The sequence below is a fragment of the Thamnophis elegans genome, chromosome 8 (genome assembly GCF_009769535.1).
Source record: "Thamnophis elegans isolate rThaEle1 chromosome 8, rThaEle1.pri, whole genome shotgun sequence".
In the NCBI taxonomy this organism is placed as follows: domain Eukaryota; kingdom Metazoa; phylum Chordata; class Lepidosauria; order Squamata; family Colubridae; genus Thamnophis; species Thamnophis elegans.
This window is the reverse complement of record NC_045548.1, coordinates 24,819,502-24,843,565: the sequence shown is the minus strand read 5'-3', so window position 1 is coordinate 24,843,565 and position 24,064 is coordinate 24,819,502. Positions and strand designations below refer to the sequence as shown.

Sequence of the window (24,064 nt, the reverse complement as noted above, 5' to 3'; positions counted from 1 at the left end):
TAGATAATATACCTCCTTGGGAGAAGGGATTTGCAGCATTCCTTGCCTCTGTGCTCAGATAGGTAGGGTAGATGTGATTAGGTCTGCCGTTTATGTTCATAAAAACATTTTAAAAATGAATTACTGAATTTAGAATATTTTGATCCCTGTCCAACACTGTTAAGCATGCTTAGGTCCACGCTGAAATGTAACCATTATAAAATTTCAGATGACTTGCTTTTTAGAATATTTATGTGCAATTTGTTGCACATGTTTATTAGCCATTTGTTATACAGTATACTTGATGTAAAAAACAAGGAAATGGAATAGAAAATGGTTGTGAGCAAAGAAAATTGCCATTCATGTAGGGACCAGCCACTGAGAATTCCCACTCCATATGAGTGACATGGGGATCCAATGATCTTTCTTCTCTAAGGACTGCCTTCATACTCTGGAACATATCTTGAGGTGTGAAATATCCTAAACCTCATAGCCTTCAGGAAGGTACTCGAGATAAGTCTATTCCACTGAATCTTTGGTGTTAGCAGTCTAAGAACTGACATTCTAGCTAGGAAAGGTGCTTAATTAATTTGTGAGGGAGTTGTAAGTTATGAATGTTAGTTAATTAAGGACAGCCTTAAGTCTAAGCAATGTAATATTTTGTAGAAATAAATAAAATGAGTATAAGTGACAAACCTGTCTCTCTTAGCTTCGTTTCCTTGAGCAACAAAAAGTATAATACTAGAACAAAGACAAATGATTGGCTGCTTTACATCCCTTGTTAAGAGAGGTGTCACAATCCCAGTATGACAATGAGTTGTTTCTTGGCTGTCAGAAGAAGCAACTGAGCAATATATTTTTTTTTCTCAAAGGTCTATGTGCTTTTTCTCATGCACCTATTCCATATTTTTTATGTATGGAATTGTTACATATCTATTTCCTTAGATTCTTATGACTATAACTTGTTATTGTATCTCATGATTTATGTTGGTTGCTTTTATTTAGTATCCTATTATGATTTTGTTGATTGCTTTAGTAACCTATGACAATATTGAGTGTTGTATCTATGATTTATGATAATTGTATTTTGCGGTTATGGTTATCACTTGTTGTTTGTATGTACAGTATATTAAGAGCTTATGCACCGGAGACAAATTCCTTGTGTATCTCCAATCACACGTGGCCAATAATTCTATTTCTATATCTTTTTTCTAGTGATCATTAACGTCTTATGCAGAAACAAATCTTGATTTGCCACTGGGTACCTATGCCCAGTAGTTCTGTCTAGTAATAACTTCCTGACAAAAGTTTCTTATTGATAAGAAACATGGATTTTAGATGCTCATATCTTCATTGAGATTTCCTTAACATATTCTATGTATATTAATTCCAGCAGCTTGTATTATAGAGTCATATATGGGTCTTTCATATTCCAGTAAAATATTTCTTCACAGCACCATCTGCAGCAACTGCAATGATGACAGGGTGTTAACTTTATACAAATGTCACTGTTATACATTTGAATTTCAATTTCTGACACAAACATGTAAATGTGTGATAACATAGTTGTATGCATTTCATAATTTGTCTCCCTGCCATCCATATCTCTTCAGTGACTGCTGCTGCTTCTGCTCATAAACATTTCATTCTCCAAGTCCCAAAAAAAGTCCTGCTATTTTAATAGTTTTCTTCTTATTTCTTCACATATCTTTCCTTTTGGTTGTTTCAAACAAAGAAATAAGTATACTAACATTGCTCTAGAAAGGACTACATTGTGATACCTTTTCATCTTGTACTGTAACATGACTGTTTGAAGTTATGAATACATCTCAAAAGTGTACTTATGACAAGGATTCAAAATTGTGACCAACAGGAGGTCTCTGAAGTCATGTGACCAAGATGCAGTCCTTTCTGAAACAGCAGCCAATTTTAATCCTGTGAAACCCTCATTTGAGAACCGGAAATCGCCCAGTTATAGCAGGTGATTTCCAAGGTCCATATGGTCATGTGTGTTTCCCCCTGGTCACATGACCAATCCAGATCGGGGTCTTTGCACTCAGTATGCTTTCTTTCCACCTCACTGTTGTAATGTGGAGGACTAGAAAAGTGAATCTCTCATTGCTTCTTTTGTTATCTTGAGGCCTGGAATACTGTAGTTAATTTTGCTAATACTTTAAAATTTTCTTTTTTATTATAGTACTATGCTTGTTTATAAGTACTTTATAAAAATAACATTTTTTTCATTTACTGTGTTTGTGTCTGCCTTGGAATTGCTTGCAGAAATACTAGCCAGCGTCTACAGAAAGCAGATTCAGCATAGTTCCTTTGTCCTCTACTGTAATGTGTTTCTTTGCATATGATTTAAGATTGCTTGCAGAACATTCCTTTGCATTCTACTGAACTGTGGCAGCGGTTCCCACTGGAGGCTCCACACTGGGAAATTCAGCTGCGTAGCCCAATTTAAGTCCAAGCACCTGCCTGGAGGTGCTGCAGTTTGAAGGTGGAGAGCCACCTTGCCTTGCTAGAACATCTGATGGTGAGGCAGCAGTGGTTCTGTCCAGATGCTCCATGCCCGTGTCTCAGTTCACTTAACAATTGTGAAGGTTATTTAATGAACCAAAGCAAATAGCAAACCCAATGTTTGTTCACTTAATGATCCAGTTGATTTACTGAACAAGCACAATAAAAATGTCATAAAATGAGTGATCCATTTTATGACAGTCTTGACTTATGGGCAGGCTCCATTAGGGTTATATCTCAAGGATTACCTGTATTTGGTTTGTATCTGTACCATACAGGAAACATATTCTTTCTGTATAAAATTATCTTCCACAGTAACTTTGTTTTTCAGATCCTCCCATTGCATTCAACATGTGATCTTGCTAAACCAAAGATAGTTCCAGAATTCCCAGCATTCCTAGTCATCAATCTTGCTCTCTGACTTCAGACTTCTAATATTTTTCTTTTTTCCATAGCCATACTAGCATGACATAGTCATGTAATATCAGCATTTCTCTGATAGGTTGTTACTTAGAGATGTATTAACTCTAGAATCTGTTTTGACAAAAACTAAGTTTTATAATTTCATACCTTAACAAAGGTCCCCCCCCCATTTGACTATAGTTGTGAAGTTAGAATTCCAGAATTCATCACAAGATCCTACAGATTCTACCATAACAAAGCAGTTTATTTAGCAAATGCTTCTTAGTCTAAGTTTACCCTCTATATGCATATACTCAGTTCAGTTTTAATTTAATATTTAATTTAATTCATTCAATTTAGCTACCATCTGAGTCGAAACTGCTCACAATGTAACAATGAAATAAACATAAAAAATAAAACAAGAAAAATAAGTGGAAGAAAAAATAAAGAAGAATATAAATGTTAAGTCCAGCCAATAACACAAAAATACTGTACATCCCAGATGGAACTACATACTCTTCACCTCTAGCCCAGTGCGCCACTGGAAAAAGAAAGCAGCAAATCCTTTTTCTACGTTCAATTTTGGGTCACAAATCTCATCACTGTCAAAACTGGGTCCCATCAATATCACATGAGAAGGCTTGATTCTTAGTTTATCTAGGAAATATCAAACAATTTTATAATCTCACAAGTTAACAAGTAAGCATCAAGTGTTACAGGGAGGGGGGGGGGATTCCCAGTGCTTTCCCAACCTTAAATGGACAATTATTGCTATTCCCCAATCCTACGTTTTCCAATCCACATACAGTACTTAACAGAAACACTGTATAGTTTTGATCTTTTCTGTAATATCCTTATTCTTGGATACTAGAGAGATCAAAAACTGATCTCTGATAGTTTGCTCTATCACTCTATTGCGCTCTGACTTGTTTTAGTAAAGTTGCTATTTTTGAGCTTAAAAGTAAATGTTTTAATTTTTTAGAGAATTAAAACTCAGATGTTTTCCAAATTAAAATCAGCAGGGCCTATAATTAGGATAACAGGACTTGGGATATTTTTGTAAGTTTTAAACATACTAAGAAGTGAGAGATTCCTTAGGAATGTTTCCTTGACCTCAGGTCTTTAAATACAGACAGACTCTTATGGAAGTTCCTGGAATAAAAAAGTCAGAGACTGTTCATTACTAGTTCCATGTTTACCCTTTTTGTACACAAACATATTAATGTTTGTTCCTTATCCTGTGTGATCTAGTGATATGAAACATTATAATTCCTTCAACATTTTCCCTTGCTCAAAATAATAGTTTTTTTTAAGTTTATTTTTCTTTAGTCAATATACTGTATTATTGAAAGTACATGCCTTAATTGTTAAAGGACTGAGTTTGCAATGCACAAATGCAATTATTTCAGTAATTGTTAAAAAAAATAGATGAGCTCCAGAATAAATTGTGAATTATGATCTCCCAATTGTCAAGAACCCATTTTTTCAGGAAGTCTCTCCCCAATGTACAAAACTTAGATGGCACTTATTGGGTAGTTTTTTCTAAAAATTAAATTCTGCAGTCAATGTTATCTTATTATGAGCCACCTTGAAATCCAAATTTTGGGGAAACTTGGCTTTAGAAATGTGTCTTGTGAAGGGCAGATGTATATAAAATTATTTGGGACTTAATCCCTGTTGGCACAGCAGTGTATTTTGTTGGATCTACACAAATCAAATAGGCTTTCCTTATAAATTTGACCTCTGATCATGATTCCTGGCAGTATTGAGATTGGAAGAAAACCCAATTGAAGAGGGCTTTTAAAAAATGTGGCCTATTTCCAGTAAAAACACATTCTTTTTTTAGTCATTTGAAAAGATTAGGTATATTAGAAATTAGTCTATACATTCCTCAATTTTTTTCTATTTTTAACACTTATCAGCAAACTACTGAAGGAAAATGTTGATAAAATACTGCACTGAACTTTTTTTGCCATGTTTATCTTATAAAAAAATAAAAGCAAATGAACGGAAAAACTATGCCTTCATTGAAACACATTGCGTTATTTTATAGAATGATATTCTTTACTTCTCCAAGAGGTCCAAAACCATTCCCTCAACCCATTTTTGTTCTAATGAACTTTTTAAGATGTCCTAAAATCCAAAACTTTATGCCAGCATGTAAAATCAATGCTACTGTATTTGTTACTTGACTGCTTATATATATATATATATATATATAATTGGAACTCATAGGAAGTTCTGATTTAATAGCAAAAATATGTACAAATTCACAAAACCTAAAAGAGGGGCAATATTTTTCACATAAGTTTCCCTTGTTTGTTTTCTCAATTTCTTTTATATCTAGAGATTCAGCTTTGCTAATTTAAAAACAATTAGCATTTTTTCATAGATACCATGCTGTTTCAGGAATTTGTCTGGATTCCAGGTTATGGGCAAGAAGTTCTGCAGCAATTTTATTTATTTTTATTTTTTTTGCTTTTCTAGGGATTGTTTAAGAGAACTATACTTTTAGGGAATTGCTAAGAAAGATAGCATGCTAGTTCATTCTGGATGGTAGTAGTCTTATCATAATTATAAACCTCATTTATTGGAAAATTATTGGAAGAAATCCTCTGCTGGAGAGATGTCTATGGAGATTCTCAATAATTCAGGTCATGGTTGCCCCAAAGGTGCTTTTCCAAAAGGCAATTGGATTTTCTTGGTTTTTTCTTTACAAATATTTAACTTCTCATCCACTTCTTGGGTGAGAAACGAAATGCTTTCAAAGAAAAAACCAAGAAAGTCCAGTTGCCTTTCAAAAAAGCACCTTTGGGACTTTGCTGGAAACATTTCAATTAAATTAATTTACCCAGTTTATCATTGTCACTTTGGGATATTTACTATCTCTCAAACCAATGTACCAGAAGCTTGTTGGGATGATAGGAAATGTTGGAGATGGGAGTGCTAGGAAATGTTGGAGATGGGAGTGCTATGAATGACATCTTGAATTCTTGGAGATGCATTTTAAAACTAATAACATGAGTAATTGGAAGCTTAGTCAGATGATGTAGTTTCTCTGCCTGTTCTGAGTGAAGATGTGAAGAAGTGTGAAAATACTGTTGGTATCTATATGAAGGTAAAAGAGGAGACTTTTAGTAGTCCATAATTTGGTAATCCTAGAGAATTAATTCTATCACCCTTTGATATCTCACTGAACCAGCTGGATTAGCCTTGCAAAACATTCAGATTGCATTAGAGCAAAATAAATGGACTTGATTTATAAAGGTCACAAAATTGAACTTTTGTTTGATAAGCTTATAATTCTAAATTTGCTTTCCTTAGTATATGTTTGCATTATTGGCTATAACTTTAATGACAGTTCTATCATACACATTGCTACAGAGACGGTTCAACCTCTGATTTAATGTGTATTTGTTTTTATTTACAGGGGTGTACTGTAGTTTTGAACTCTGCTTCCAGGTAAATGGCTAGTAGCAATATCAATCCAAAGACGCCGTGTAAAACAAGTACTATATCTTATTTTGCTTTTAATCTTATCCAGAAGCTTTTAAATCAGTCCACTTATTATATCTGTGACATTTTCTTCCTCCCCATTCCCTTCAAAACGTTTTCTGCTGTTGTTGTACTTGGAAATTTGAGCCCTCCGCCGCGGGACGCGCTCTGAGAAAAAAATGGGCGGGAACGCAGCGCTGCTTCTGTTAGTTTCGCAACCTGGAAACGCTCAAGGGCCAGCCGCGGGTCCAGCGCGTCGTTCCAAGAATGGCAACTGCGTCTTCCGAAATACGCTGAAGCGCAGCTATTTTGTAAGCCTTGGATTTGGGTGAGGAAAGAGGCAAAAGTAAGCGAGGAGGAGCCGAAGCCGGGGTTGTGCTCATGTGACCGCTGGCGGCACAGGGCTGGGGTTACTGAGAAGTGGTTGCAACTGCTGCCGCTTTTGCCCGTTTTTGGAACTGGGTAACAAGCGAGAGAGACCGGAGGATTCGCTCCTCTCAAGGATGCGAAGCCGCCTCGCCCCAAACAGATGATGGCGATACGAGAGCTGAAAGTCTGTCTGCTTGGAGTGAGTAGCGACCGAAAGAAAGAAAAATACGAGGGGGGAGGGGGATATGGGAAGGAGACGCTGAATTCTGGGTAGCAAGTGAAGATTTTAAGCAAACAGCGTCCCGTACAAACGACCGACTGAGAGCGCGGGCCGAGCGGAGGAAGGTCGGGGCTGCAAAGCAGCTTGGCAAGCCTGCGATTTACAGAACAGCTTTCTTTGTCTTCTTTTTGGCCCATTCTAGTTCGGATACGGACTGGCTTTCCACTCACTTTACTTTTTCGATTTGCTTGCTGGGAATTTTGGTAGCTCAGGCAGTTAGACTAAATAAGGATTAAGCAGGCATACTTTCCTCCTCTTTGTCCGAGATTTGTTCCAGTTACGTTCTACTTGATCTGTTTTCCTTTTACATGATGGCAAACGTTTACAGCTATTCTCCTGGGAGACGAGTTTTGATTCCCGCAGAAATGGTGATGGAATCCCACTGAATCCTTAACAATGCCGTGCGCACGCAATGCTGAATGCTGCTTTTTAGCAAATTAAATAGAAACTTGCAGAAACTGAAATTCGTGTGGCAAGCTGATCATATGGAATAATTTTTCTTTTAACTCTTTTAACCAATTATTAAGAGTAGGGTAACTACACTCTCATACCTGCATTATGGTCAGATTCACAGATAGGTGTATTTTTTGTACAAATGGTTAGCATGTTGTTTTCCTGTTGGAAAATACTCTTTCAGAAGTATTACTTTCAACTATTAAAATACAGAACTCTCATTCTCCTTTCATTCCCTCTCTTCTACAAGTTAAGTGTGTTGTGTTTTATCCTAAATATGGTGTTTTTGTGGTTTGTATTTAGCAAGTAACATTTTGAGCTCAGATAAGAGATTGCTACACACTTTAACTGATTTTGGCTGTAAATGGACAGAAATTGCTTCACTGCAAAAAGCAGTTCACCATGAAATGCAACTCAGCAAAAACTATTTCATTCTGTGGCTAACCATATCCTCTTTTTAGAATAATTCTCTGCAGTGTTATGGTGAATTCCTCCCAGCTGATAATTTGCAAGGCGACATAGACCAGTGTCAGGGAATTCTTCCTTTCTTTTCCTCCTCTGTTTTGTACAGTCATGGTGATTTAATAGTTTAGTTTACACTGCCTAGATTTAGCTCCCATTATTAAGAAAAAACTACATCTATTTATTATGAATTGATTTGATTTGATTTTTATTGACATTTGTAGGCCGCCCTTTTCCCTGAGGGGAAACCACAGTTCACATTTACAGCTAAAAGGGGCCCCTAAGTTTGTAAAAACATTCTGTTCAGACTGAAGTTAACTTAGTCTCTGCTTTGTGGATTCTCCTATTTCTTCTTCCTTCCCACCTAATCCAGGAAAATAAATACTTGTTTTCTCTTTGATGGGCTTGTTTTTTTCAAATACAAAGGAATAGATTACATTTCACACTTCCACTATTGAATCTGTAAAACAAACAAGGTCAAGTGGCCCAGCCTTTCATGACAGGCGCTCCAGCACATCAGTGTAAAATTACTGGTAAAGACAATGGGGACTCGAGATAAGTTGCCTGCTAGAGCACACACTAGCCTATTAATGTGACAGCATTTATATTTATTTATATACTGCATTGAGGCACCTGTTACATGCATTTATAAGGATTACCATTCATTTTTTTGTAGGCATAGATTCATAGACGTGGAATCAGAATTTTGACTATGGAGTCATTCCCATCTTTGGGTAGGAATCAAAATGAAAATATCAAAGCAGATGGCTTTCTTACCTCTTCAGGGAAGAAGAACCTTGCTGGTTCTCTGGATAATTGGAGTCAACTATTGCTCTGCATTTAATGTCAGTGCACTATAGAAAATAGAACTTGGCTACTCTCTATGCAAAATTCCTTTAGATGAATAAGTATTACTATATGTTAAGCTGTGAGAAGCAGGTAAAGGAATTGTTTTGGTAAGAGACAGGCAGACAAGATATGGGGGATTTAAAAGGAAGTGTTTAAATTGAACTGCTACTTGGGACTTTTGTTGTTTCCAAGTTTATATTTCGTACACCTGCATGGGTCTTGCTTCTTGGGTTTGTTATCTATATGTGACTTAACATCTCATGGCTATATAAGCCCAAGACTTTCAATCTCTCTTCATGGAACTAGTTTTCAGTCCTTGATGCTAGTTTTTAGTCCTTCATGCTTAATTTGTAATCAACTTCTAAGATGTTTTTCAAAGTAATTTTGCCCCTGATCTATACCCAATATTTTGATTCCTGTAACATTTGGTTCTGTTAAATTTCATTGTTCTGTTCTGCCAATTTTCTCTATCAACATTGTTTTCATTTTATTTGTTTATTAAGTTATTTACTAACTTACGCACTTTGTATCAAATGCAAATTTAATAAACACATTCCCTATCTCTTCATTCAAGTAATGAATGAAGCATTATAGCATTCCACTTAATGTCTTCTTCCAATCTGATAAGGAATTATTGATGAGTGTTTTTTCAGTTCAGTTTTTAAGCCAAATATGTCCATTAAATTTAATTTATCCATTAAATTTTTAATGGATTGAATTCAATAATTACTTATCTCAATATCTTTGTATACTTTGTCAGATTTTTTTTTGAATCAAGGTATATTATAAGTAAAGAATTTCCGGAATCTGTTAAGGGAGTTGCTTGATCAAAGAACATAAGATAAGGCTTGCCTGTTAAAAATTGTTCTACAATAGATAAATCAGTGTTGAGTTCTTGTAATCACTTTATTGTCCTCAAGATTCTTATAGGTAATATGTTTTATAATCTGGAAACTTCCTAGGTATTGATGTTAACTTGACTGTTATAGCTTTTCTTCTTTCACTAGATTTTGGATATAATGGCATTGTACACAACTGATCCCACAGAATATGTGACAATAGTTGTAGAGAAAAAGTAGCAGCACTTTCCCATCTTTAATCAACACAATGTTTTTTCTAATATATTCAAATATGCTTTTGCTTGGCATGGTGATCTGCATCATTTCTCCAGACTAATGGAAAATCTGTATCCAGCTTCATTAACTTGTGATGAATTTTCATTCCACATAACTTTATTTTTTTATTGGTTATTTAAACCAGACGCCTAATAGTATTTAGAAGAAAAGAAGTTCCCCATAAATCCCCATAAATTCTATTTAAATGCTAAGATGTGTGTATGTGTAAAATATTATCTTTTATAAAAAAAAATAGGAATGGAGTTAGGATGGATAAAAATCAATCATTTTTTTAAAAAAATAAAATAAAAAATGATTTTTTAAACAAAATAAAATAGGATTTTTTTATTTTTATCAATATATTTTAATAAAATGCTTTTGGAGTAAAAATCTATCTAAAGATAGTTTACTATTTAAGATACATTAATTAGTTTATTCAGCATGAAATGGAGCTTAGTTATGTAGCATGAGGCTGTATGTTCTGCTATAATGGGACTGTCGGTGAGTCAACAGCAGGTCAGGAGGAGCTGCTGTGGGACAGAGATGACGCTCTTTAAAAATTATGATTTAAATCAACTTGATTTAAATCAAGCATTTTTACTAGATATTTAAATCATCATTTAAATCAACTTGATTTCAATAAAATCAATTATTTTCTGAGTGTAAATCCAACATTTTTTGCTATAAAAATTGTGCTTTCATAAAAAATCAAGGATAGTTTGTTCAGTACTTTTATTTAGAAACATAGCGTGTTTTGATCTTCCTTAAGCAAAATGAAATTAATTAAATTAACATCTACTTAAGTTTTATCGTACATATTACATATTAATCTGCATAGGATTGTGATTTTAGTATTTTGAAAGGCTAATATCTTAGAAAAAAACTTTACTACCATAATAGTAAAGTTAGATGCACAAGTATTTTTTAACACTGAGAAACGACAGGATACATAAGCTTATACAATTCTTCACAATATGAAAAACATTTGCTTGGAGTAGTAATTACTGAGTACACATTTTAAAAAAATTTAAATAAAATTTAGTCTAGGAATACACACTTTAATCATGGTATATTGATATTACATTTCATGAAGGCAGTCACTTTTAATAGAGGTGTTAACATCTTTATAAACTAGACCAAGTTTTTAGGAACAGCTGTTAGAACTGAGTTGTTGAGGGCTCCTAGTGATAAAGCAATAATGTATATAATTTTGCAGCTAATGCTACATAAATAAATGATTTTACTGGCCAAACTATTTTTACTGCAACTCTGATTATTTATTTATGAGAATTTATATGGCCATTCATTCACTTTCAGTGACTCTGGGTGGCTTATAAAAAATAAAAAAATACAAATACAAATAGTAAAAACAGTAACCCATCCACCCCCTACCTCTTTTGATCATAAGTTAACCAGTTTTGCTAGGATCATAAAGTACAACACAATCATTAAACAAATCCTATGGTTGTTAAATGAATCCAGCGTAGCCAATGGACACCGCAACTGATCAGAAATGCAAGGCTAGTGCCCAAAATGCAATCAGATGATCCACAGGGGGTATGCAGCACTCATGATTTCAAGAACAGGTCATAAGTATATTTTTTAAAAGTCTGACAAAACCTTGGAGGGGTTAAGCAAGGACTTTCTATACATCGAAGAAATCAGAAGAATATCAGTGGGAAGCCATCCATCAGTCGCTTACTGTTTGAACAGTAATATGAGTATCTTAGTTTAAAAAAAGGTTTACTGGTTTGTTTTTGATGATGTTCATGGTTCCAAAGAAAAACGTGGAAAACTTTTGAATTTCAAACCATTTAATAAGTTAAATGGTTTGACATCAGAAGTTCAAGTGGAAATAGACTGATTTGCAGAATATTTATCGGAGGGTCTTTGCTCAGATAATGGCAGAGATGACTAGAACATTTTTCAGTTTGGCAGTTTTATGATACTTTACAGCTTTATTGCCTATTGCTCAATATTGTTTCAAATATAATAAAAATATTTTTCTCTACACAGAACTTTTGTTTCTTTGAATGTACTGTTCAAACTGCATAAAATAGTTTATACTTTTCCTTGCATCAAATAATATAATCCAAATACTTTTGTAGACTGTAGATTCTGAGATTAATACACTAGTTGAAATCATTGGAAATGAATGCATAGGAGGCAATACAAAAATATTTCAATTTAAAATATCCTGAAAATCTATCCTATAAAGCAGAGGCGGGGAACTATGACCCTTTTATGACTTGTGAACTTAAAATTGGAATTCTGGGAGTTGAAGTCTACAAGTCATAAAGGGCCCATAGTTCCCCATCTCTGCAAAACTAATTTTAAGCCATTGTCCTCTTCCTTTTATCCCTAAGGATAACCTTCAATAAGGATTTTCTACATTGTTATAGAAATATCATGAATAGCACTCATTTTATTTTTATTTTATTTCTAATAACTGTTCTAGAATTGTCCTTGAATGCAACAAAAATATAGTTAGTTTGCAAGCTGCAGTTATTGACAGCTGTGTTTAGACATTTTCTCTAAGGAGCACTTGGAAATGTGGTTAAAGGCATGGAAAACATTGTAGAATTGCTATATCCAATCAGTTGATTTTGCTGATGCTTTTTTGGAATTGCAATAAGAGGAAATGTAATTCCTCATTATTTATTGGCTTTTCTTTACCATTTTACATATATAACATGTTTCCTTAGCACTTTACATATGTAAGTTCATGAATGCCACATGTCTGAGCAGCTGAAGGAATCAAGACTGCTTTCTTCCTGGGTCCTGCTTGATGGCATTGTTTAACTGAGGGGACCCAACAGAAGTAGAACAGGCAGATACTAAAGGAGAAAGACAGTTCTCTTGTTTAAAGCGCTCGCTCTCTCTGTCTGTCTCTGTCTCTCTCTGTGTCTCTCTCTCTCCCGCCCTCCCTCCCTGCAAGATAAGTGACTGTGTGGGTGCAGAGAGATTCCATATTGAGAGTTACCGTATATACTCGAGTATAGGCCGACCCGAATATAAGCCGAGGCACCTAATTTTACCACAAAAAACTGGAAAAGTTATTGACTCGAGTATAAGCCTAGGGTGGGAAATGCAGCAGCTACCGGTAAATTTCAAAAATAAAAATAGATACCAATAATGTTTTTGAATATTTATTTCAAAGAAAAACAGTAAACTAGCGGTGTATTCAATGAAATACTTCACTCACCTCATGATGCTGATGTCCCGCTGTGATGATGATGTCCCGTGCAGCCGCGGGAGCGATGTTCCGCCTCCTATGACACACGGCACAGTGATTCCTATCATTGGATCACTGTACCAGAGGAGGTGGGACATCGCTATGTGGCTGCTTGCCATAACAAGGAGGAGGTGGGACATCGTTGCAGAGCGGCAGGAGGGGGAGGAAGGGGAATCGTAAGACAGCCCTGCATTACATTAGAACGTGAGGAGGGGGGATGGTGCGGTGCGCGCTGTGCGGCAAACTGACACAGAGGGAGGGGAAACTCACAGGGGCACTGGGCCATTCACGAGTGTCACCCAGCGGCATGGCCCCGCCCCTTTTTCTCCTCCATTTCGGGCAAATTTTTCACTGACTCGAGTATAAGCCGAGGCGGCTTTTTTCAGCCCAAAAAGTGGGCTGAAAAACTAGGCTTATACTCGAGTATATACAGTAAGTATAATTATGAGCCACTATGGTGTAGTATACAGACAGAGATAAAAAATTGGGAAAAATTACAATTATCCTTGTTGGGAAGAATAGCAGCAGTGAAAATGAATGTCTTGCCTAAATTTCTATTTCTTTTTCAAATGATACCAATACTTAAAAAAGATGCAAACTTGCTAGAATGGCAGAAGGGTATCAACAAATTTGTTTGAGCAGGGAAGAAGCAGAGACTAAAACTTAAAATAATGCAAGATGTACGCGAGAGAGGAGGTTTGAAATTGCCAAATTTAAAACTATATTATGAGGCAGTAGTTTTATCGCTAATTAGTGATTGGATTAATTTAACAGATGATAGAATACTTAATATCGAAGGGCATGATTTGGTATATGGTTGGCATGCTTATTTGTTATATGACAAGAAGGTGGATAAGAATTTTAAAAGTCATATTTTAAGGAATGCTCTACTGCGGGTCTGGAAAAAATATCAATATAAACTAAACGATAAGATACCTATGTGGGCAATTCCCAGACATGCAATAGAGAATATAAATATAGTACAAAAACAGGATGTAACTATATACAGACAGCTTCTCACTTTAGAAAGAGGTGTATTACAATTAAAACTCTTGAATGTACTAAAAGAGGAAAAGGTACCGTATATCCTCGAGTATAAGCCGAGTTTTTCAGCCCACTTTTTGGGCTGAAAAAAGCCGCCTCGGCTTATACTCGAGTCTACAACTGGATCCGGCAGTGCTGTTGCCTGTTGGAGGAGGAGGAGGCGAACCAGCCTGCCACCGCCAGCCCCGCCGCTCTTCCCGCCCCCTTCCAAGCCCCACAGTCCAGCGGACGCAGCAGAAGCAGCCCCGGGGCTCCGCTGCATTTTCTGGACGGGGTCTCGCAGGAAGGAATCCCCTCTCCAAGGGATCCCCGTCCAGAAAATGCGGGGAGCGGCAGCGGAGCCCTGTCCGCTCCTCTCTGTTCTCCTGTCGCCAGCTGGTGGGGCTGACCCTGATCCATAAACACTGCCGAATTCAGCCTCGGACCTTTGTCGGGACCTCTTTCTGGTCCGCCTCTGAAGTCCATATTCTCCATAGTCTCTCGAACTGCTCCCCCCCACCTCCAGTTTCTTCCTAGTTTGATCCCACGCGCCGCTGACCTAGGAACCGCATACCTCCCAGCAGTTTTTTCAGGCTGCTCCCAGATGGGAAGGGAGGGGGATTGTAAACCCCTTCCACACCCTGGCTCCTCCTCTTCCAGAATTCGGGCTCTCTTTCTTTCTTTCTTTGAAAGAGAAGCCCAAATTAGCCAAAGGGGGGAAAGCGAGCGAGCGAGCGAAGCAGTGGGAGGGGGAAAGGTCCCTGTGAAGCCCTGCGGCCAAGGAGCGCTGCCTGCTTTTTAAGAAAACCTGGAAGGGGAAGAGGGCGGGTTTTTTCTCCCTCCCTTTTTCTTTTCGTTCCCGTGGCTCAGCCTCTCCTTTCCTTGGGGCCGTCACGTTTACTGTTTGCAGTTCCTTTCTTCGTATAAAAACCCCTCTCGCTCCAACGGGACCTCTTCCAAGAATACCGGGCGCAAAACTGCACTCAGTTTCTGAAAGGTGGCCACGATCCCCAGTGGAAAGGCGTTATTCCCCTCAGTTGTGAGGGCAATGCTGCTCGCGACTTTCCCCTAAATGTTCGAGAAAACTTTTCGCCGCTGTCCTCCTCGGCTCATTTGGGAAGGACGATTGTAACAGGTTGAGATTTCCTTTCAAAACAAAACAAAACCAACCCCTCCCCCGGTCCCAATGTTTCAAACAACCCCCTTTCCTGCTGGGAAGAGCCCAGCCAACCCCCCGTCCCTTCCCATTCGAAAGGGAAGCTCGTATCACCTTCTAGAGAAAGTGGCAAATGCCCTCCGTGACTTCCTTGGTTTCTCTCCGGGCTCTGCTCTTCGGCATTGCCCTTGGGGAAAACTGCCGCGGTTTGTTTCCGTGAATATATTAACAGGCGCGCGGAAAGCAACTAAGCCAAGGAGCGTACGTAGTCCAGCCAAGCGAGTCTAGTTTCCTGGGGTCCCTTGCTCGCTCGCTTTCCCCCCTTTGGCTAATTTGGGCTTCTCTTTCAAAGAAAGAAAAAAAGAAAGAAAGAAAGAGAGCCTGAACTCTGGAAGAGGAGGAGCCAGGGTGTAGAAGGGGTTTACAATCCCCCTCCCTTCCCATCTGGGAGCAGCCTGAAAAACTGCTGCCGCGCCACGCCTGCGCCCCAAACAGAGCTGGGTCCAATCAGCCTTTTTTCCCCTTTTTATGCCCTGTCTCAGACGTGCGGGCGCGCATGCTGTGAACTTGCCCACTTAGACGTCGAGGTTGCCGCATGCACTCTTGTATTTTCCCCTTCCTCTTACGTGCCCCCCTTGGTGCAGCGGGCTAACGCTGGTGAAAGGAGTGGGGTGGACACAACTGGTAAATTATAAACCACAGATTTTAATCCTATTTAATTTTTAATGGTATCAAATTTAGCTATAAAGAAGAGAGAAAGAAAGAGGGAGTGTGTGCACAGGAGTGTGGATTTTCTAAAAATCCCATTGAATCCAGAGGAGGGGAGAGAGAGAGAAAGAGGGAGTGTGTGCACAGGAGTGTGGATTTTCTAAAAACCCCATTGAATCCAGAGGAGGGAAGAAAGAAAGAAAGAAGGAGTGTGGATTTTCTAAAAATCCCATTGAATCCAGAGGAGGGGAGAGAGAGAGAAAGAGGGAGTGTGTGCACAGGAGTGTGGATTTTCTAAAAACCCCATTGAATCCAGAGGAGGGAAGAAAGAAAGAAAGAAGAAGTGTGTGCACAGGAGTGGGGATTTTCTAAAAATCCCATTGAATCCAGAGGAGGGGAGAGAGAGAGAAAGAGGGAGTGTGTGCACAGGAGTGTGGATTTTCTAAAAACCCCATTGAATCCAGAGGAGGGAAGAAAGAAAGAAAGAAAGAAGAAGTGTGTGCACAGGAGTGGGGATTTTCTAAAAATCCCATTGAATCCAGAGGAGGGGAGAGAGAGAGAAAGAGGGAGTGTGTGCACAGGAGTGGGGATTTTCTAAAAATCCCATTGAATCCAGAGGAGGGAAGAGAGAAAGAAAGAAGGAGTGTGTGCACAGGAGTGGGGATTTTCTAAAAATCCCATTGAATCCAGAGGAGGGGAGAGAGAGAGAAAGAGGGAGTGTGTGCACAGGAGTGTGGATTTTCTAAAAACCCCATTGAATCCAGAGGAGGGAAGAAAGAAAGAAAGAAGAAGTGTGTGCACAGGAGTGTGGATTTTCTAAAAATCCCATTGAATCCAGAGGAGGGGAGAGAGAGAGAAAGAGGGAGTGTGTGCACAGGAGTGGGGATTTTCTAAAAATCCCATTGAATCCAGAGGAGGGAAGAAAGAAAGAAAGAAGGAGTGTGTGCACAGGAGTGTGGATTTTCTAAAAATCCCATTGAATCCAGAGGAGGGGAGAGAGAGAGAAAGAGGGAGTGTGTGCACAGGAGTGGGGATTTTCTAAAAATCCCATTGAATCCAGAGGAGGGAAGAGAGAAAGAAAGAAGGAGTGTATGAGGGTGGGAGATTTCCTAAACCCCATTGAATCCAGAGGGAAGAAAGAAAGAAAGAAAGAGGAAGTGTGTGCACAGGAGTGTGGATTTTCTAAAAATCCCATTGAATCCAGAGGAGGGAAGAGAGAAAGAAAGAGGGAGTGTGTGCACAGGAGTGTGGATTTTCTAAAAACCCCATTGAATCCAGAGGAGGGAAGGAAGAAAGAAAGAAAGAAGAAGTGTGTGCACAGGAGTGGGGATTTTCTAAAAATCCCATTGAATCCAGAGGAGGGAAGAGAGAAAGAAAGAAGGAGTGTATGAGGGTGGGAGATTTCCTAAACCCCATTGAATCCAGAGGAGGGAAGAAAGAAAGAAAGAAAGAAAGAAAGAGGAAGTGTGTGCACAGGAGTGGGGATTTTCTAAAAAATCTTCTCTTATGTTTTAGCTTGGTTGCTGAATGAGCTAAGGTTTTTGTACATTTAAAGTTATTGTTGATACCATATTGTTTTTATTGACCCTCTTTTCCACTTACAGAGCTAGTTATTTATTTATAAATAAATAATATTTATTTATTCAAAAACATTATTGGTATCTATTTTTATTTTTGAAATTTACCGGTAGCTGCTGCATTTCCCACCCTAGGCTTATACTCGAGTCAATAACTTTTCCAGCTTTTTGGGGTAAAATTAGGTGCCTCGGCTTATATTCGGGTCGGCTTATACTCAAGTATATACGGTATATAGTTTCCTGTTTGAGGTTGAGATGTAGACTCCTAGATATTTAACCTTTATAACTATTTCACATCCTATCGTTTCTTCTAAGTCTTCCCTTTGATTAGTATTCATGTTTTTAACTAGCATCTTTGTTTTTCCTAAGTTTATTTTAAATCCTAATACTTGGCCGTATTGATTAATCATATTCATTAAAACCTTGATAGATTTCTGTGGTTGGGTTAATGTTATAACCAAATCATCCGCAAATGCATGTAATCTATATTCTTGATGCCTAATCTTGATTCCCTGTAAATCATCTGATCCCCGTATTTTATTCAACAATAATTCCAGGGTTATAATAAACAATAATGGCGATAGCGGGCAACCCTGTCTTGTACCTTTCTCAATTTTAAATGGGTCTGTTAAACTTCCATTGACTATAATTTGTGCTGTTTGTTCCTGATATATTGCTTTAATTGATTGTAGAAAATACTCTCCTATTTGCATCTTTTGCATTGTTTTCATTAAAAATTGCCAATTCACTCTATCTAAACCTTGTATTTTGTCACTCGTGTAAAATCCTATAAAAAATTCACGAAAGGCCTTTTGAATCTCATCCTGTTGATACACTTCCTTCCCTTTATAATGTATTTTCGATATGTTGTGAGATTTCTGTTTCTTCCTAGTCAAATATGCTAACCATCTGCCAGGTTTATTTGCGTTACAGAAAGTATTATGTTTTGCATATAACAAATTAGTAGCCATCAGCATATTAAATTGCGCTCTTAATAAGGTAATTGCTTCTTTAATCTTCTTATCTCCTGGGTTTAATATTAACTCCTGTTCTCTCTTCCTAATCTCTTCCTCTAGTTCAGTTCTTTTCCCCCCCTGTTTACATCTATGTAACCTATTTAAATTTATTAGGACTCCTTTCATGTACGCTTTACTTGCATCCCAGACCATTTCCATAGATGTACCCTTATTCATATTAAAGATAAAATATTCTCTCAACAATTTTTTACATTCATTAATATTTTTCTCATAATTACTATTTTGAATCTGTTAAATTAGTTGTCTGTGTGTACGTGTGACCTTTGAATCAATCTTGATTCCTGGCAACAGCCTGGACTAACCCCTGCAATTTGCTTGGAAATATTTTTGAAAATGGTTTTCCATTATTTTGTTCCTGGTGCTGAGATCAACTGACCCAAGGTAACCAATTGGTTTTTCTGCCTAAGAAGGCAAGACTAAAACTCATGGTCTTCCAGTTTCTAATGTGCTTTAATCATTACATTAAATTGGCTTTTTAAAATATATTTAAATATACAACTACTTAAGCCTTAGAATATAAAAATCTCTGCAAAAGTCACTTTCTAACACAGGCTCAAAGTTGGTTAGCAAAGAAGGTAAATATTCAGAATTAATAGAAAAACAATAATACTAATAGGGGAATATTGTGTTAGAACAGAATCTGTTCGCTTCCTATATTCAGGCAACAGCTTTCTCTTATGTCTGTCAAATAGTAGTCTGGTGTATTATTTCCTGAGATTGAAAGCTGTGCTTCTCTATCTTTTCCCATCACACCTATTTTGGGCCTAATTATGAAATTAGGTTCCATGAAGAGAGATTTTTCCATGAACCAGAGAGGGCATAGTATCACGTGCTGCCTGCTCCCCCAGATGGGGCTTTGCTTGTTTGTGCATCCTGATTTCTGGCATGCTGTGGCCCGGTACTGGTTCACAGACTGGAGTTTGGGGACTCCTCGCCTAAACCTGAGGGTTTCTTCATTTAAAAAAGATAAGCATTCAGGACAATCTTAGGCTGATTCTTCCTTTCTTAAATTTTAGGATACTGGAGTTGGCAAATCAAGTATAGTTTGTCGATTTGTTCAGGATCATTTTGACCACAATATTAGCCCTACTATTGGGTAAGTACCATGTATAGTTAAACTAAATAAACACTGATGAATTCCTTTGTAATTTAATGTAGGGAAAGTTATTCAGAGTAGCTGTACATGTATTACGAGTTCTATCCCTATTTTAACATGGAATATTATTGAGTGGACATGTTACAACCTTCTGCAATTAATGCCAACTGCAAAGTACTTGAATTTTTCTGCAATTTTTTGTTACGCTCCCACAACTTCTACAACATTACCCAAACCAAGCAATTTAGGCTTGTTTTGGGATAGGGGCTTATTATATTTTTCGGAGTATAAGACACACCGGAGCATAAGACACACCAAGAATTTGAAGAGGCAATTTTTTTAAAAAAGTAGGTAGGTAGATAGAGGGATAGAGAGGGAGTGAAAGAGAGAGAAATACAGTAGGTAGATAGGGAGAGAGAGAGTGTGTAGGTAGGTAGAGGGATAGAGAGAGAGAGAGAAATAGAGGTAGAGAAATACAGTAGGTAGGGAAAGAGAGAGAGTAGGTGGGTAGGTACCGTGTTTCCTCGAAAATAAGACAGGATCTTATTTTCTTTTGACCTCTGAAATAAGTGCTTGGCCTTATTTTGGGGGAAGTCCTATTATTGAGGTGCAGGAGGCGGCGAACGTGGTCACCTCATAACTGCTGCTGTGCTGCAATATTTTCGGGGAGGGCTTATTTTCGAGGGAGGCTTGTTTTAGCGCATGCACTCAAAAACCTGATCGGGCTTATTATCCGGGGAGGTCTTATTTTCAGGGGAACAGAGTAGATGTTTCCAGGTGTATTTATCCATGTGCTGGAGAAGGAAATCACTGACATTCTGCAGTACCTAAGATTTTGTTTCTGCTGGCACAGCACTTGATCAGTCTAATTCTCATCAATCAGTTAAAGAGCTTTCCAAAAGGGGGAGGGTGGGAAAAGTTTTTGCACTCTACAAACCTCCCCAAAACGGCCCGTTTTTCACAAAAACGGGCCCATTTTTTTAAAAAAAGGCATGAATAGCCTTGGGGGGGCTTGCAGAGTGCTCCTGGGGGACGGGACGGGGCAAAAATGAGCAAAAACCCCAGCCCATTTTTCATGAAAACCTGCTCATTTTTTGTCAAAAAAATTACATGCATAGCCTTATGGAGGCTTATACATTGCTGCTGGGAGCTGCGGGGGCAAAAAACAGCCCATGTTTTTCTCATTTCTGTCCTCCCCAGCTCCCAGCAGCTCTCTCTGAAAGCCTCCATAAGGCTATGCACAGCCATTTTGGTGAAGGGGGTGAGGCAAAAAATGCTGTATTCAATGTATAAGATGCACCCAGATTTTCAGCGTCTTTTTTGAAGAAAAAGGGTGTGTCTTATACTCCGAAAAAAATACGGTATATATTTTTAAGGGTAGGGATGAGAGGAATATTCTGCTATTCCTATTCCCAGTCTTAAAATTCTGAAAAGTGGATAGAAGGGTTGATCTTACCTATTACAATTACACTTACTTGTTAGATATTTTTATCCTGCCTTTATTTTTTTATAAATACCTCAAAGTGGTGAATATACCTAATATTCCTCCCTTATCCTATTTCCCCCACAGCAATCACACCCTGTAAGGTGAGTTAGGCTGAAAACTACCCAGATGCCTTTCATGCCTAAGGCAGGATTAGAACTCATGATTTCCTAATTTCTAACCTGGTGTCTTAACCACTATATCAAACTGGCTCTTTATGCCAGAAGGTTTGAATGTACAGTAGTTACAATTTTTTCTGTAGATCATTGACTACTCTGATTTAAACCCATAGTTTTTGAAAAGTACTTTTTACTTAAAATTTATTTATTTCTACTTCACCTGTCTAAGGCTGACTCACTCAACAGTGAATCTAGGCAACTGTCAAAAGCAACCACTGTCCTTGAAAACAAATAATAGGAAGGGAACAAATATACACTATGTCAAATGCATGTACCAGAGCCTAAAGTAAATGTTGAGTTCACAGAACTTGCTTTTAGTATTGCAGGAGCAAAAACAATGAAGTAGAAGCAATTTCTCAAATAACCAGGCCTTGTGCCATGAAGAACTGTACAGATGATAATCACCACCTTGGATTGCATCCAGAAATTCATTAGCTGCTCACATAGCAGAGGTATTTACATCAGTGTTTGTATCATTGAATTCTGGACCAGCTGTAGCTTCTAAGTGAGCTTTAAGGGCACTCCCATACAGGACACATTGCAGTAGTCCATGCACATATGACTAAGGCATTAATGACTCTGAGAAGAAATTACTAGTGAAGGGAAATGGGCACTTGGCATATTAGGTCAATATGTGTCAAGGACTTTCTGGTCACAGTCAGGACCTATTCTTTGAGCAGGATCTGTAAGTTCAGAAGGACTCGCAAACCACAAACCACTTTTGTATGGAAAGTACAACTTTACTCAGAACTAAAGCTAGACATATCTGGTACTGGAAAAATCATGAAGCTATAGTTACTTGTATTTGTCAGGGTTGAGTTAAGCCCATTCCTTCCCATGCAGTCCTTAGCAGCCTCCAGATTCTGTGACAAGATTCAACAGCATCACCTGGTCAACCAGGAGTTGAAATATACAGCTGAATATTATCAACCTACTAATGATATCTGTCTAATGATGCTTTAGTTACCACTTCAATGTTAAACCGGAGTGATAAGAACATTGAATCTTAGGTATACACAACTAGAAGCGTTGAACTTGACCTCTGCTCCAATTACTGATGATTGGAAGCATCCAAGGGAAAGTAGTTATTCCAGAACTATATTATGATCAATGGTACTTAAAATTAAAGAGAACCAGAATGGTCATTCACCCCCATCCTAGCTCTACTACAGTGATGGCAAAACTTTTGGACACGGAGTGCCCAAACTCTGCGGGCACGCATGCCCAAACTGAATGCGCACCTGTGCGGGCATGTGTGGACATGCACATGTACGCAGCAGAGACCTGAAGACTAGTTGGGAGGCGGGGCACCCAACACTGGCAGCACGGCAAGAGGTAAAATCTTTTTCTTTCGTGAGCTTCTGTTTTGTCATTTGCAGGAAAACAGAAGCTCATGAAAGAAACACCATGGAGATCTCACTTGGGGCGTGCCAGCAGAGAGGGCTCTGCCCTGAGTGAAACAAGCAAACATACATACATACATACATACATACATACATACATACATACATACATACATACGAAGCTTCAGCCTGACCACTTTCTCAGCAATTTTCCCCCAAAGGAGAAGTTGGGTGAAAATTATCCAGAATTACGGGTTCGGCAATAGTTTCCTATGGTGAGGGCTGTGGAAAAATTTAGCTCTAGCACGGAGAAGAAGGAATAAGAAAGAACAGGTTGCTCAGCTCTGGAAAAGTAGAAAGTCTGAAAAACAGAACAGCCTCATCTTGAGTTCTTTGTTAAAAAGGTGCAGTGAAGGTTTTGGACATGCTTTCAGGATTCTGTTAATACACCCTACAACAAAATAGCATTCCTGGAATCTCTGCATGTCTGTTCTTTGACCTTGCCTTTCCTGGTGCATCACTCTTCTTTGTCATACAACCATACCAGGTGGCTATTAAGGCCTTGAAACAGATCCTTCTGAAAATCCCCAAGCTTCTTCTGAAATACCATTAGGGTCTCACATTCTAGTTATGTCTGAGGGAATGAAAGATGTTCAGGTTTCTAAAATGACTAATTTTTTATTTTCTTTCAGCCATAAAACATTCATAAATTGTTATATATATATTTTTTCTTCCAGTCTTAAAATCAACATTCAGCTACTGTATAGTGAATTGTTGATTTGGATCTTAGTAACTCATTTAGTATTTTGTATAATTAATTGAGAAAGTGGGAAATAATTATCCAGATGATGATAATGATTTATGCAGGAAATATTAACATATGTTAGCATGCATGAAAAAAACTTGTCTTTTCTTTTTTATTTAGAATTAAATATAGCTTAGCATCTCAAATTTTACAGATGTGAATTCTTTCTAGAAAAAAGTAACTTATTTTCCTATTTAAAAATAGCAATACATGTATGCATCATTATGTTTAATTTAACTTTTAGATTGCCTGAAATATCTGTACAATGTTTGCTATTTCTTGTGAAGATTGGATTCCTGAAAATGTTGTTTTCTTAATTGGCAAATACATGCATAGTAAATTAAACTCTGCTTATGTGCAACTCTTTTTGCAAATTTTAGAGCTTCTTTTATGACTAAAACAGTCCCTTGTGGGAATGAGCTTCATAAATTTCTAATCTGGGACACAGCAGGTCAGGAGAGGGTGAGTATGAGTCTTTTATCTAAAGACAGTTGTATG

The 24,064-nt window shown here is 37.8% G+C and overlaps 1 protein-coding gene across 1 annotated transcript in view; it reads left to right on the top strand.

The window, feature by feature from the left end:
- Nucleotides 1-6,650: 6,650 nt before the first annotated feature.
- The window catches only part of RAB31 (RAB31, member RAS oncogene family), a 34,643-nt gene continuing 17,229 nt past the window's right edge, over nucleotides 6,651-24,064 (top strand). Inside the window, exons 1-3 of the mRNA XM_032222909.1 lie at nucleotides 6,651-6,964; nucleotides 19,677-19,756; nucleotides 23,947-24,028. Of these exons, the coding sequence (XP_032078800.1) occupies nucleotides 6,926-6,964; nucleotides 19,677-19,756; nucleotides 23,947-24,028 (201 nt within the window). The 5' untranslated portion in view covers nucleotides 6,651-6,925. The remainder of the gene's footprint in view (nucleotides 6,965-19,676; nucleotides 19,757-23,946; nucleotides 24,029-24,064) is intronic.